The sequence below is a fragment of the Lutzomyia longipalpis genome, chromosome 2 (genome assembly GCF_024334085.1).
Source record: "Lutzomyia longipalpis isolate SR_M1_2022 chromosome 2, ASM2433408v1".
In the NCBI taxonomy this organism is placed as follows: Eukaryota; Metazoa; Arthropoda; class Insecta; order Diptera; family Psychodidae; genus Lutzomyia; species Lutzomyia longipalpis.
Window position 1 is genome coordinate 18,747,259 of NC_074708.1, and position 16,689 is coordinate 18,763,947.

The 16,689-nt window shown below is 35.3% G+C and overlaps 1 protein-coding gene across 2 annotated transcripts in view; it reads left to right on the plus strand.

The window, feature by feature from the left end:
- Positions 1 to 10,579: 10,579 nt before the first annotated feature.
- Positions 10,580 to 16,689, plus strand: part of LOC129789442 (uncharacterized) — an 885,568-nt gene continuing 879,458 nt past the window's right edge. For both annotated transcript variants that reach the window (XR_008750445.1, XM_055826260.1), the window contains exons 1-2: positions 10,580 to 11,081; positions 12,181 to 12,299. Coding sequence is in view for 1 of the 2 variants with exons in the window: in XM_055826260.1 (XP_055682235.1) it covers positions 10,995 to 11,081; positions 12,181 to 12,299 (206 nt within the window). In the remaining variant the exon portion in view is untranslated. The remainder of the gene's footprint in view (positions 11,082 to 12,180; positions 12,300 to 16,689) is intronic.

The following is a 16,689-nucleotide window of genomic DNA, read 5'->3' on the forward strand; positions in this document are numbered from 1 at the left end:
GCATTTGGCAATAAAGTGCATTAGTGATTGCTGAGTGGATACATTTTGATATAAAGCTCCATTTGGCCGAATTCCCATTGTATGCAATTGAAATGCGACAGCCAAAAATAAAGGATATAATATTTACTCACGGTTTGTTTTTCATTGAATGAGTTTTATTTATTTCAACAGCTTCTTAACGGCAGAAAGCTCTTTCATTCGGTTTTTTAATGAAAATTCTAGGTTGAGAAGAAAATAATGTACAGGCATGGGGAGAAACGTGGTCATTTGAAGCTTAATAAACTTTTAAGCTTAAATATAGTTATAATGAATTTATTAATGTTTACCCCATTACTGTTATAGGCCCTTCCTTGTCATATGGGGAAGGATTTTATGCACAAAATATTTTTTTTTAACTAAAATCTAAATTGAAAAATTTTTTAAAAAGACATTTTTTGTGGAGGGAACAATTCTTGTAAGAAAAGAAAATGAAATAAAAATTGCAAATTAAAGAAACTTTTTCTGTGACGTTCATACATATATTTTTTTCTCGGCGCCAACTCATTAATCATGAAGATAATATTCAAATAATCTGGGCGTATATGGGAGCCACCCTCATCGGTATAGTTTTAGCTTTTCCACCGCATAATTGCCCTTCTTTCGCAAAGACGGCAATGGAAATGCTTCACCCCCGGGAATGTATAACTTTAATTTCCGCCATTGGGATTTATCCATCTGTACATTTTAATTGCACATCTAATTTCGTGTATGAAAATTTACATTTTGTCAGCTAACGTGGCAAATGTACCGAGACGCTTTTAATTTGTCATGCTAAAATGCCAACGTATATATCTTAAAACATTCCGTCGCGTGAATTCCTCATCCACGAACAAACGGAAGAAGTTAGATGATTCCTCCTTTTTTTTCCTCATCATTTCACTCTGAAATCATTAGCGCTAATTCCGGGTCGTCTCTGCTTCATATAGGTATATCCAAAGTTTTCGCGGAAGGTATTTCAAGAAGAAAAATCCCAAAATTATCATAACAGTTATTTGTTATCAAATCACCCCGGTGAGCAATTAGGAGGAATTTTCACTTCTTGATTTTCTCTCGTCGCCCCATTAAACACCCCGAAATGGGAGCATTTTTTCTGACCTGGGCTAAAATGATCTAGTCCCAATTTTTTTTTACCATCCCGCCGAGTTGGTTGAGACACATCAAAATACTATTTACTGTTACTGGTTATTCATTTACCCACATTAGCTCTTTTTCTTAAACACCGGAGTCGTTGTCTTATGCCCCAGAGCAGGACAAAATCGTGAAAGATTTATTTACTTTCAGTGTTTAACTTTTATTTCGGAATAAATAGAAGAAAAAAGACACTTCTGTTCTCTACTACGTTTGCATAATTTCTGCCCAACGATGATTCTGTACAAAACTATGGTGAAAAAATACTCTTTTATAGTAAGAAGCTACATACGAAATGTGCATGGCGAAGTAGTTTTTTTTTTTCACGAAAACCTCCCCAAGAGGGGGCTTTTAAATTCGAAAATGAACTGTAAACAATCTAAAAAAAGCTTCTGGTGTTGTTTCTTAGTTAATGTGTGTACATCTGTGTTTAGGGAATTTCTATTACTTCACATTTTCCGGGAAAAAACTTGAAAAATCATTTTCTTTGTGAGAGAAAATTAGGGTCAAAGTTTTGAACTTAGAATCATCGATCCTCCAAGGATTAATAGAAAGTAGATCACAATGTTTAGAAATTTATTTATTCGTTTCATACATAGGGTATTACCGGTAAATCTATCCTTCGAGGAACTATTTAACGATACGTAATCCTTTTTAGGTAAATAAATAGAGACCACGTTAGAGTTTTATCTTTTTTTTTTAGAAAAATAAAATTTTTAAATACGTAATAAAAACGTGAATTGAACGCCCTTTGTCCTGCATTTTCCATTGCAAACCCCCTTTCCTGTATGTTTGAGGGTTGCAAAAGTGAAAAGGTTGAAGCACAAAAAAGGCGAGGACGCAAAAGACGAGAGAAAGCGATTAAATTAAATTACAACTTCCGGATTCTTAAACATGTTTCGCTTTTCTCCATATTGCCATTTTTATGCGGATGGCGCAATTTGAAATTTAACACAACGCCAATAGCCCCTTTGCACTCTGCGCACATTCTTCACCTGTGAGCTTTTCGTCATACCTCCTGCCAACATACCCCCTTTCGTCACCTATACGAGTGAAAAATGTTACAGAGCTGCGACAAAAGTTTCCACATGCTCGTCGTAATGGGGCGGCTTTCCGTTGCAAAAAGGAAGCACTTGAAAAAGATTCTACTGAATGGACGAGGCGCAGGAGCTCTCAAGAGTACTCGACTTACGCCCACGTAGGGTAGACTAACTGAAAATGCTTGATTAGGGGTACCATGACGTGGAGTTGAGATGTATTAAATTAAATGTACGGGTAAGCTGACCAAGCTTACGAGAGCTGTGTTTCTTTCAGTGTACCAATTTTGTGAGAGCAAACTAGAACGCGAATTTGTTTAAATACATGCAAAATCGGGAAAAGTTGAAAAGTCATCCCCCAAGAAATCTTTAAAATGCCATATCTCGGGAACGGCTCCATAGATTTTCGAGTTTGAGCTATAGTTGGAAAGGTCTTAACCTCAACTATAATATATTAAAATATGAAGTAAATCGATAATGGCATTTTCGAAATATTCGAGTTCGAAATTTTCGAAAATTTTGATTTTGACTTTAGCGCCTCTCGCGGTCATTTCTCGAACTTGCAATGTTCTAGACATTTGTAGGGCTTCACGAAACCTTTCATTTGCACTTGAGTTGATCAAAATCCGACTTGTAGAACCCGAGATATGACATGCCAACTTTGGAAGGCTATATCTCGAGAACGGCGACATAGATTTTCTTCATTTTTGGCATGGAGCTAGATAATATGGTCAGCTATAACATATCAAAAAATGAAGCAAATCGATAATGGCGTTTTCGAGATATTCATCGAAAAGTAATCGAAAATTTTGTTTTTGATTTTTGGCCCTCTAGCGGTCACTTTTGAAACTTCTGATGTTCTAGAGAGTTGTAGGGTTTGTTGAGATCTTTCATTTGACCCCGGGTTGATCAAAATCGGTCAAGCCGTTTTCGAGTTATAGTCGATTTTCGATGAAAAATTGTGGCGGCCATATTGACTAAACGGCTGAACCGATTTTCGAAAATGAGGCATCGTTGGAAAGCTCTTGATGGCCCCTACAACATATAAAAATTTCAGCCCTCCAGCTATAATAGGGGCTAAGATATAGGCAAAACAAAATTTTGGGGTTATTCAAAATGGCGGACGGGGGGGTGGGGGGTAAAATTTGACATCATAATCGGATGTTTTCCGGTAGATATTTAAACTTTGCCGTTTACCGCAAGTCTCTATCTATCACCGTTCTCTCGCAATTTAGCGTTGTACTACGGACGGCCGGCCGGACGGACGGCCGGCCGGAAAAAAAATTTTTTTGGCGCATACGTTTTTTGGAATGTGGGGACCCTAATTCGTGCTCATCCCAAGTTTGAGCCCGATCTGACGACTTTCGATTTTGCTCGGTACACAAAAGCTGTGTCTGAAAGAAACACAGCTAAAAGGTTCTGAATGAATGTTATTATCTTTAAAAATTCCATTTGTAAAGTGAGAGTTAAGAAGTTTTGAAGTTACTGCACAGAAAAAATAAGAATGAAGCATTATAAACAAAATCCAATTAAAGACAAGCTTTTACATTATGTATTTTAAGCTTTTACTACAATTTGGCAATTTATTTGATGTTGTATTAGTAAGTAAATATGTATCTTGAATTAATTTATGAGGATTTAGGTGGTGATTTGAGCCACCCCATGTGCGAATACCCTTGTTTTAAAATTTAGGGTTCTAATTTATAGAAAAAAAGACCTCCGATATAAAAAGGGGGATTTTTTTTGCGTAAAATACAAAACAATAAAAGCTACATATCCCATACTCCTTATTCCCACATGCGCTTCACCTTTACACAGCCCTTTGGAGGACCATATTGTTGTTTCCCTTGAATAAGGCCACCCCCAACTTAGGGGCGAGGTGTGCAATTGTATCAAACTTTTCACATATTTCTTTGTAACACGCTCGCACCGGTGAATGGGAATTGTGTGGAGAAATATGGCTGCAATATCACCAAGGAATTTAAAGTGTACAATTGTTTGAGGAGAATTATTAAATGCTAAATTCCCACTTAATTGAGCACTTTCACGAATTATGCACAATTTTCTCGCGCTGAACTGACTCCGCATATTCCTTCTCCAGCTTAATTGTTCTGCGATGGTGTATTAAGATTGCACCCCATGAAGAAAAATCTCTGTACTTTGTGGATATATAGTTTGCTAATTGATTTTGCTGTTGAAAGTCGGAATGGAACAGTCGATTACTTTGCACAGCTCGTCAATTCATTCAGAAGGAGCTTTTATGTTTGCATTTTCAAAACGTCCGTGGTTTATTTTAGTTTTCCATTATTCCGATTTTATACTCAATGCTGAATGATTTTATGGAATGAAATCTAACGGGTGGGGTGGAGTATATTTTTCTAGTCATAAAATGGATAATGATTAATAAAATCCCAAAAATGATTCTTAAATCATCAATTTATTTTTCCAGTGACCTATTTATATTATTGGGACACAATATACAAGGATATTCCATTCTATTGATTTTCTTCACCTCAAATATATGTATGTACATATGACCTTTCCACGTTCACAATTCACTTGGATGAATTCTCCGAAATACATCATTCAACGTGATACAAAATTTGCATTCACATGCCATCACTTATTTGGAAGCACTCTCGCGAATATTGGGAACCCTTTTCATACTGTCCATCACCGCATCCGTCCCAGCAGACCTGGGATATTAATAATGAAATACCTCTGGAATATCTAATTTGTTGCATTAAAATGATAAATAAAATCATTCTCGCCATTCAAAAAGGATGAGTTGCTGTATTTATTACTGATCGATTTTGGGATACCCATTTTGGATATTCTTTTACGATTTTGGAAACTCAGCTTGGCGCCTTAACCCAAACATTTTGTCAAGTTTATTGTATGTTTTAGATTTTGAAAGAATCTACAAAAACTATGAAATACGGGAAATTAACCCCTTTGTACCCAGAAAAGTCCCATTTACAGTTAAATAAATAATTCTGAATTTTCTTACATAATTCAAGAATTTTGGTTGAGAATTTGTTTTTCTAGACAATTTTTTTTAGACATATTCGGGTTACATAACTCCTTCTTTATGGTGCTATGCAGGAAAAGAATGTCAAGAGAAAATGATCATGACATTTTTTCCTGACATTTTTTTGTCATTCCCTCTCACTCCCACTAATGTATTTCTATATCTTTCGTCTTTCTCTGACGCATGCTTCCGACATTTTCATCATTCTTTTCTGTGCACTCAACATGTTTTTCATTTCGTATTATTTTCTCAGTATTTGGGGATATTTTTCCATGAAAAAGTGAAAATGGGCTTTGCTGAAGTGTTCTCAGTGCCAGGAAAGCCGTGAAAAGTGGAAATTTATGGTCATTTAGCGGCCAAATATGTGAAAATGCGCGAAGTGAAAAATCAAAACATTCTTTCCCTGACCAATTTTTACGGGATACTTTTCTGTATTTTCACGACACAAATCACTTCCTGCGGGCTTTTTGGACTTTCCCACAGGTCATCTGCAACAAGGAAGGTCTGTGTGGGGTCAGGGAAATGCTTCCTGGGTGGTGGAATCCCACTTGAACGCGGAAAAAATTGGTCCGGGAGTGAATGTTTTGCTGTAGAAACTGCACAGTTTTCACTTATTTCGCCAATAAATACCCCCGATTTTCCACTTTTCACACCTTCACGGGCACTTAGATCACTTCCACAAGTCGCTTTTCACTTTTCCTGAGCTAAAATATCACAATTTACAGAGAAAATTGCAGAGAATACTAAAAAACACGTTGACTTCACAAGAGCTGGAAAAAGAATGTCAGAAAAAAACATCTTCCTGCGGCATTCTTTTTCAAGCTCTTGCGAAGTCAACACGTTTCTTAGTTTTCTGCAATTTTCTCTGTAAATTGTGATATTTTAGCTCGGGAAAAGTGAAAAGCGGCTTGTGGAAGTGTTCTAAGTGCCTGTGAAAGTGTAAAAAGTGGAAAATCGTGGGTATTTATCGGCCAAATAAATGAAAACAGTGAAGTTCGACAGCAAAACATTCACTCCCGGACAAAGTTTTTTCCGCGTTCAGGTGGGATTCCACCACCCAGAAAGCATTTCCCTGACCCCAAGCAGACCTTCCCTCTGCAGATGACCTGTAGGAAGGTACAAAAAGCTTGCAAGAAGTGATTTGTGTGGTCAAAATCCAGAAAAGTATCCCGTAAAAATTGGTCAGGGAAAGAATATTTTGATTTTTCACTTCGCGCATTTTCACATATTTGGCCGCTAAATGACCATAAATTTCCACTTTTCACGGCTTTCCTGGCACTGAGAACACTTCAGGAAAGCCCATTTTCACTTTTCCATGGAAAAATATCTCCAAATACTGAGAAAATAATACGAAATGAAAAACATGTTGAGTGCACAGAAAAGAATGATGAAAATGTCGGAAGCATGCGTCAGAGAAAGACGAAAGATACAGAAATACATTAGTGGGAGTGAGAGGGAATGACAAAAAATGTCAGGAAAAAATGTCATGATCATTTTCTCTTGACATTCTTTTCCTGCATAGCACCATTATTAATGTAAATTTTTTTTCTATTAATGAACGGTTTTAAAATAATTTTTATTTATTTAAATAAAAGTGTCACTGAATATTTTTGCATATCTCCTTCCAATTAATTTCACCGATTCTGGTCAATTTTAATTAAATCTTTATTATGAATATATATGAAAAAACCTTATCAAATTACAAAATAAAATTCAAATAATTAATTTGGTTTATTTTAATTAAATACGAATATAATAAAAATATCGAAATGGAGATAAAATCCACTCTCAGACCACAATTTGTAGAACTATATAATGAATAAGAGCTAGATGGCTTTTTCATGTCTTTTTTTTAGCTGTGATTCTTTCTTCAAAGAAGCACAGCTTCTGTGTACACTCAAAAATGCAAAGTCGTCAGATCGGGCTCAAACTTGGGATGAGTACGAATTAGGGTCCCCACATTCCAAAAAACGGTGGCGCCCAAAATCTTTCCGTCCGTCCGGCCGGCCGGCCGTCCGTCCGGCCGGAACCTTTCGCTAAATTGTAAGAGAACGGTAATAGATAGAGACTTGCGGTCAACGGCAAAGTTCATATATCGGGTGGAAGACATCCGATTATGAAGTCAAATCCAACCCCCCACCCCCGCGTCCGCCATTTTGAATAACTGTCAAATTTTGTTTTGCTTATATCTCAGGCCCTATTATAGCTAGAGGTCTGAAATTTTGATATGTTGTAGAAACCATCAAGACCTTTCCAACGATACCTCATTTTCGAAAATCGGTCAAGCCGTTTAGCCAATATGGCCGCCACAATTTTTCATCGAAAATCGGCCATAACTCGAGAACGGCTTAACCGATTTTGATCAACTCGGGCTCAAATGAAAGATATTAATGAGCCCTACAACTCTCTAGAACATCGGAAGTTTCTAAAGTGACCGCAAGGGGCGCTAAAATCAAAAACAAAATTTTCGATGAGTTTTTGATGAATATCTCGAGCACCGCTTTATAGATTTGCTTTATATTTTGATATGTTATAGTTGACTATAATATCTTTCATCATGCCAAAAATCAAGAAAATCTATGTAGCCGTTCCGGAGATATCGCGTTTTAAAGTTAACATGTCATTTCTTGAATTACAGAAGTCCAACGCCCCGCGAAGCGGGGCGTTTTATATATACACATATAAAAGTCAAGTGAAATATATATATAAATGCATAGATATATACGTTATATATACATATAAAAATACAAAGATAAATATATATAAACTGCAAAGATAAAAATTAAATATAATTTGGATGGAACAGTATAAAGCGAAAGAACGGTAAGTAAAACTTACGGGCTGTGATTCTTTCTTTGTCAGTGAAATGTGAAATTGACGGAAAATTGAGGATAGGCAAATTTTGAGGAAGGCTTTCTCGCGTACCGAATCACAGCCAACGCCCATGATTAAGGCTTTTCACATAATTTCTTCGCGTTGGCTGTGATTCGGTGCGCGAGAAAGTCTTCCTCAAAATTTGACCATCCTCAATTTTCAGTCAATTTCACATTTCACTGACAAAGAAAGAATCACAGCCCGTAAGTTTTACTTACCGTTCTTTCGCTTTATACTGTTCCATCCAAATTATATTTTTAATATTTTTTTTTATTTTAATCTACCACCAACAGAAGTGCCACTTAAATGGTTTGCATTTCAATATACACAGGAATCATTGTTGAGGAACTGCAGAAAATATAAAAATAAACAATATAATAAAATATGCAAAATGTACAAAATGAGGTCGAACTTTATTATACATTTCCACAATTAACCCTTAATTGCTTTCAACACTTGCCAACTTTTCTCTGCAACTCAATTGAACTAAATGAATAATTGAGTGACAAAGAATTTCCTCGTTATTTATTCTTCACGGGATTTTGCTAACTTTCAGTGAAAACCCCACTAGAATGTGTTTCAAATTGCAAATGTGGCATTGCAGAGAGTATTTCATGTTTCCCCTTTTGCTTTCCGGTCTTCAAAATCATTGATTTAAAAGTTGAAAAAGTTTTTTTTTCAATGGATTTATGCATACATTGGAGAAATTAAAAAAAAAGTATTTGAGTTGATTTTTATATCGATGTTTTTGTGAACTTAATGTGATTACACTGTGAAATAGCTCAATAATATATTTTGTGAAATATTGATTTATTAAGCATAAATGTGTTATATAGGAAATTATGCATAGGTATACGATAAGGAATGAGAGGAACAGGACAAGTAAATGGATTGGATGGCTGTTTATGATTATTATTAAGATCCTGGAAATGCATTCATCCTCAAATTCAATTTTCCTGATCCTTCAATCTAGTGATTGGAAACACTAGCAATGTCTACACCATGTCAATGTGCCAATTTCAAACGAAGCTCCCATCCTGGCTGAAATTTATAATAAATTTTCATCAGCAGATGCTTAAGAGGAAATTGAGATATATCAATAAAATGTCAAAGAAACAGGGGGAAATCATTAGAAAGAGAAACTAGAATTTTTTGTACCTAATATTTTTAATTTAGAATATTGCACTTATTTGAAATTAGAAAGTTCTGTAGTTTATTGAGATCTCATAAACATGTTTTTTTTTAATAAGTTTTATTATGCTTTAATTAAACATTTCATATACATATACAAACATAATTTAATTTTTTATATTGTATTACAAATATTAAAAACAATTTTTCTTTCTTTTAAATCATCTTTCTTATTCTCGAAGGACAATGTGTATTGCTTCGTGAATGAGAAATAATAACATTTTACAAAGTTTCTGTCTGTATATTAAACATAAACATATAATATATATACATAACATTCGGAAAAGGAATCTGACCCCAAAAGTTAGAAAAAACATCTGAGTTCTTTAAACCACCCCCTTGTTAGGAGCATTGTTTAACACGCCTGTAGTTGAATTCTTCAGCGATAAATTTAATTTTCTCACCAAGCTCTTTGCTTTTATCATCCCCCTGCGGATGTTTTCCTCGCAGCAAATTGACATGGGAGACAACCACGAGATATTTCAATTGAATTTCTCAATGTGCCCCACCCCGTGCTGAACTTTCACCCTCTGGCATTGGGGGTGAATTTGAGGAGTTGCACACGAGTAACTTTGGATGTTTTCTTTGTTGAATTAACTTTCTTTCTGGCGAAGGTGAGAAGGTCTCACGTGAATCAAGAAGCTTTTGTCCCAAAACTTCCAGCATGAGCGGATTTTCGGGGGAGTCATAAATGGGGTGACTAACCAAAGAGAATTACGGCAATAAGAACGTCCAAAGATTCTTCTTTTTTGTGTTGGAAAACTGATCTCATACATTGTATAGGTGGTGTTTTTTCGTGATTTCAAGCACATGAAAATTCTTTGTTAAGATATTTGACCTATTTATTTTCTTCTAAATTTAAAGTTGTTAAATGGGATGCCTTTTCGGCGATGATGCTTGATGTGAACCATGACTATAGGGTAAGTTACAGAGAATACTCCACGTGTCTAAATCTCTGTACATACTACACTCATATAGAATAGAGTCTAGACGGTGATCTTTTGCAATAGCAATTGGGACGGTTGATTGTTTCTTTGCAGAAAAAATTAGAGCCATGTCCCAGAAGCCGCCACGCGTCACTGAAATTCTGACCAGAATAGGTGAAATGCCTTCCAATTGATCATCACCGTACTCATCATCGCGACCTAACGGTAGCCAAGCTATTCACAATAGTGTCATAATTGAGTTTACATGATAAGCAGAGCACGGGGGTTTGGGGTTCTTCACTGAGAAAACCATTTTGGCGGTGTGCGAGTGATTCTGGAGGGAAGTCTCATATATGAGAACGCAGCTGTGAACTTTGACAAACTGCCGAGATCATCAACATTCTTACTGTGGCTGTGATTTGAAGAGGATCGTGTATTCCATCATTATCTTTTCCATTCATGAGTCAAAAGTGTCTCTTATTTAATGCTAAGGTTTCCATATGCAAGGTTTTTGTCATTGATTTTCTGTGACTAATTAAATTTGAAAAGAAAATCTTCTCCACTGTGTGATTAAGTGAAATAATTTTCCTTGCAAAGCTCTAAATTTAGTTTTTCTCTCTCTCACTAAATTCGACATTTTAAACAACATGAAGTGCTCTAATTGCTGACAAGGAGATTAAAGCTCAGTGACTCATTATGTGTTTGTGCTGTACGACTTTTAAGTTATAATTGGAATACAAATAGTGAAAATTTCCCATAGGACTTCTTATGATGGAAAAAGTATTGAATTTCTTTGTCATTTGCTGTGTTTGCACCACGATGTTTTCAATGGGGGGTGCCACAGAAAAAGCCAGAGTAAGTGAAGGAATTAAAAAACACGAGGAAACTGTGCAGTATACAGTGAGGGACAAAAGTTATTTGGTTAGGAAAAACGATATTCTGTAGTGACCATACAGGACTCTTGCTTGATTTGATTAGAGAGCAAGAAAACCAATGTTATGTACTCGTAATACCTACTGTTCAATTTAGGATAGACTCTGCGGTACAGCATAGTGCTAATATGATTTATGGGATGAGCAAACATGAACTGAGTTTGAGTGCTTCATCGTGTTCTTCACAAAGCTTTGCGGTAAATTATGATATTTCCAATATCTACTGAATATTTCGAGTTTAAACTAGACATTCTTTTCTTATTAAACAACTTATTTTACCGGCATGGAAACTTCTTTTTTCGGAGGAATAATTAATTATTAAAAATTATAATGAGAAATTTTCTTTGTTAAAATATTTTTTCTTGCTTCTTTTACTATATGAAAATCATTAGAAATCATTGGATTATTTTAATAGATAAAAATACAACGATTACGCAAACTGTTTTTCTTAAAGGAAAATAAATTTCTTTGTCAATTTATTTCTTTTTGTTTATCTTCTTTAAGATTACCTAGGTTTCAATTGTTCCTCAATTGAGAAATTTTTTTCCATATATCCATTACTAAATTTCTTTCCGAAATATTGCTTAAGTTTTTAATATGAAATTTTATTCATAAATGTATCAAATTGAAAACTCACAGACACTCGGGATTGAAATATTTTTTTAGTATTTTGAAATGAAAATTATTCTGATGCAAGCTGGAAAATATTACTATCATGAATCTAGATTTACATTTTCCTGTTGAGACGTTAGAAGTTGATGAAATCCAGTACATATTCGAAATAGGTCATGTTGAATTTGATATAAAAATACAGAAGGTGCATGATTTTTTTTAAACTTATTTTACATCTTTACATATATTTTTATACATAATAAATTAATTAGTCTTAAGTAAAAAAAAAGGAAATGTTTTTTTTTGCAACTTTGAATTTTTGTGAAAAGTGAAAGACTTTACTCCCACACTGTAGCTGCATTTTTGAGTTGCATTTAATGAATAATTAAAATAATTACTTTAATGAGAAGGACAGAGTGGATGTGGCTACAAATGAGGAGGGCATGGATGAAGGTACTTTTGGGGGATACAGCCACGTTGCCACTACACCCAAAATAGAGAGTCCGGTGCACGATGAGAGACTTTCCAGGTGAGTTTTTTTTTCATGCATAAATGTCCCCCAAACTAATCCCCCATCCCATTTGAGGTTTCATTCACCCCTCGCGGCAACCGTCATTGAAAATTTCACGTTGTACATTTTGTTGGGCAATGCAGAATTGAAAATCCACAAATAGCAAGATATGATGAGGCAAAACCGCAAACTCCGCCACATTCACTGATCCAAATTGGGGAACTTCTGTTGGTAAGCTTACGTTCGTTCCGCGGTGGCTTTTGGTGGATGATATTGGGGGTGATTGTTAGGTAACGAAATTCAATTTAAAATTTAACCCAACATGGGATACCGCTACGGAATAAAAGCTGCAACGAAGATTCGTATTGAATTGAGTGCTTTCGTTGCAATTATTGCCATGATTTATTATTAGAAATTCTACCCGCCGGGAATGTACTCACCTGGATATTCACAAAATACTCTCCGGATTCACCCTTCAAATCCACAAATTCATTCTATATTCCCATTCTATATAGCAACTTGCGCTCGAGAGGGTTGTTTCACATTATATATATCTCCTCTTACCCTTTAACCAGCACATACTTCCTTTTCCTCCAGAATCCCTCTCATCCACTTCTTTTTAACTTTCACCATGTTGCAAAATAACGGTGAAAGAGTGCAAGTTCTATTTCAAAGAAACTTTTTGATGTATGTAGTTGATTTCACACAGAACAGAACCCCCACCCCATATACCCTCCTAAACCTCCACATCTCCAGTGGTTGTGGCAAGTCAGGACGAAATGGTGAGTCAGACCTGAAACAACATAAACTATATCCGACTATATATCCGCTGAAAATCTCCAAGTGAAACATTATTTATGGGAAAAGAGTATCCAGTTCAGTGTATAGGGAGAGTGAGAAATGACTTGGACAACACCAAAATACCGTGTTTCTGCTATAGGACAGTTGGAGGCGAGAAACTAAGAGGGGTTCATTAGGGCACTATGGTGCTAAAGGGGTTTGCAATGAAATTTTTACCACCACGCTTGCCACTTTGGCTACAGAGTGATTTAGGAGTGCTCTCAAAGAGGAGAAAGAGAATGACTTAAGGAATGTTTCAGGAGATTTATAGAATCAAGCAATTAGCACTGCTTTGCAGAAGAAAAAAATCACCTTACATTAAGTTTTGGATTTTAAAAGAAAGCTAAATTGAGATTATAAAAAATTATACTAAGAATATAAGAGAGATATACATAAATACATACGTACGTACATATGCAAAGTATACGAACGTTCCTGGCTTTGAGTTCTCTCCATCTGGCTTCCATCACATTTTTCTGGCTGCGAATATATGAGATTCCGGAGATTCCGCAATAGTAATAGGTACACCTAGCATATACATACATACATATTGCTGCATCTGGACAATTGAACAATTTTAATAAAGGTCATGGTATATTATTTTTGAAAGAAAAATCTTCAGTTGAGATCACTTAAGAGTTTTTAGATTTAAATGGCCTAAAGCCTTTAGTACCTACATAATAATATTTTCCATGGGTTTAACGCCTGTAGGGTAGTTTGTGCGGATATTGCTTTGTTTATGAATATTTATACCATTTCTCAATTAATCCCAGGATTACCGATTTATTAAAAGTTTTCAATATGTCGAAACGAATATTTAATTTAAAATAAACGTATCCTGGATTCGAATCATTTCAATGCTCAAAAATTGGATTAAATAGGGATTTAAATTCATTTTTACTCTATAAAGCTGCTACATTAATTGAACGTATACGTATATTTTATAACAGAAAATCAATAGTCGGTATGGGGAGGTTTGGGAAAAAATTATTGTTTGTTGAAATTGGGTTAAAAGAATATTATTCTGCAGCATCAGATGTGGATGTAGATTTAAGAGTTTGCCTCTGAGATGTTTTTCTTATTTGCATAAATAAACTTCATGTTTGACTGCAAAGTTGAGTGGCGTTGTGACTTGAGAAATATCACGGAGAAAGAATTCATTGAGCATCAATTGATTTACAACAAGCAATATTATTGTTTCCCCCGTCGTACCACGGCGCACAAGAACAAGCAATAGGAATGCTTCTGATGGTGAAACATAAATCTCACTGTCATGGAAGAAACTTTAATTATAATCATTCTTCTTAAATTTCACGTGTATATAATTGCTTGTGCCGGAGGTAGCCTTGGTTTGAATTGTTGTGGGGTTTGCATTCTTGGGAGAAATCAAAACTCCCCTTGTACCCTCGACTTTCCCCAACGCAGTCTCACTAACTACACACAGCTGCTATCCATTCCTTCTCATTAGTTACAGTACTTCACTCTTGCATAGTGTTTTAGCTTGGAAGAAAACCCACCTTTTACTCAATGCATTTTCCTAATGAATCACATCGGACTTATTCCCACAGACATTTCTCTTTCGTTCTGTTTTAACTTTTAAAATCCATATCCCGACTCTTTCTGGTCATGCCTTGCACTGAGAGTTGGGAAAAGAAAGTTTTTCTTGCGGCTCATCCTCCCTCATTACATCCGTATGTGGATGGTTGGATACTCCATGAGATGCTGCTTAAAACGTTAGGAAAAGCTTGGAAGTCTTATAAAGTACAGAGATTCATGAGAAGTTTATATAAAAATTTAACAAAAAAAATATTTTTTTAGGTATTTGTCTTACAAGTATAAAAAAAGGTCGTTAAAAGTCATTAATATTTTATTTAAAAAATCGTTTTAATTTTATTTTATTCTAAAGATTCAAAGAATTTTTGCAATTTCTAATTAAAATGTCATTTATAGAATTTTTTCTTTTTTATAAATTAAAAAAAATCTCCTTTTCATATGAGTAAAAGCTTTGCAATATATTATTTATTTATTTAATTAATAAAGGGGGTGCCATCATGCTGATGATTCCCCTGAATTTTGCAATATATCAAACTCAACTACAATTTCAGTGACCGCAAAAAAGTAAAATGGAAAGAAAACTCTTTGGTAGCTCTCGTAGATGTCTTCCTTTTGTCTCCACCACTTCGCCACCCACTCCATACCGCGTGCACCTTCAACCTCTTCAGCCGCAGCCGGTCGGTAGTAGTGTGACTAGTTGGCTCTTTGGTTGCAGATGTTGGGTTCGTGGGATTTGGTGAATGCAATTTTTATTTTTCTCCAGCACCAATTTGACTCAAAAGTTGACCTAAATCCACCCCAGCAGAGGAAATTCTTTGGAGATTTCCACACAAATTTATTTCCTCTCACAAAATTCTTGTTCCCCCTTTAAAAATCTTCCATACCTCCCATTTTGCTTCGTATATAGCCGAATTGGGGTGGATAAGGAAACTTTAATGAACTTTTCCTTTCAAGTTTTTTAAAATCCCAAGAGACCATCCACAAAGAAAATCAAATACTTAAAAGCAGTTATCCATTAAATATTTGATTGGAGCAGGGTAATAGATTAGAGGAAGTGGAGAAACTACATTAAAACCATTGATTTTCTCTTACATTCTCTTACGATCTGTCACGATGAAATGATGTTGCTCGTTTTTTCTCAAGTTTTAGTTAAAGAAAGTCAATCATAACGCGTCCAGTTATTAGAGTTGGTATACCACAACGCGGATGGGTCAGTCTATGCGTTGTAATTTAATTTGTAAGTAGGATTAGTAGGCAAAGTTGATTTTTTTTATGAAATTCATCAATTCGAAAGACAAAAATGGTTATATCTCAAGTTCCACAAGACCTACAAAAATTTCGAGACTAGTTATGGAAAGGTCTTGAAATAAGCTATAATCTGACATATATTTCAATAATTTTCAAGGTCACCTCCAGAACACAAAATGGCGGATTTTTGTTCAACAAAAACAGTTTTTTGCACTTTTCGTTCTGAACGAATGGTGCTAGAGGTTTTTGATGTTCTAGAAAGTTGTAGAGTTTTGCATAACCTTTAATTTGATACCAAATTGAGCAAAATCGGACAAGCGGTTCAAGAGATATGGCTCTTAGAACTTTTCAAATTTAAGAATTTTTCAAATTGCCATATCTTCTAAACGGCGACATAGATTTTCTTCATTTTCGGACTGGTGATAGATATTGAGTCAGGCTACAACATATCAAAAATTCAAGGAAATCTATGATGGGGATTCGGAGATATAGCTCCTTAAATTTAGGCAATTTTTGTTTTTGTTTTTAGCGCCTCTTGCGGATGTTTTTAAAACTTGAAATGTTCTAAACAGTTGTAGGGCTTCTCAATACCTTTCATTTGATATCAAGATGATCAAAATCGGTCAAGCCGTTCTCGAGTTATATCGAAAAAACACTTTTTGCTTTAGGCCCCCATATTTGCTAAACCGCTTGACCGATTTTCAAGTGTGAATTGTTGATGAAAACATCTCACTAAGCCCTACAACATACTAAAATTTCAGACCTC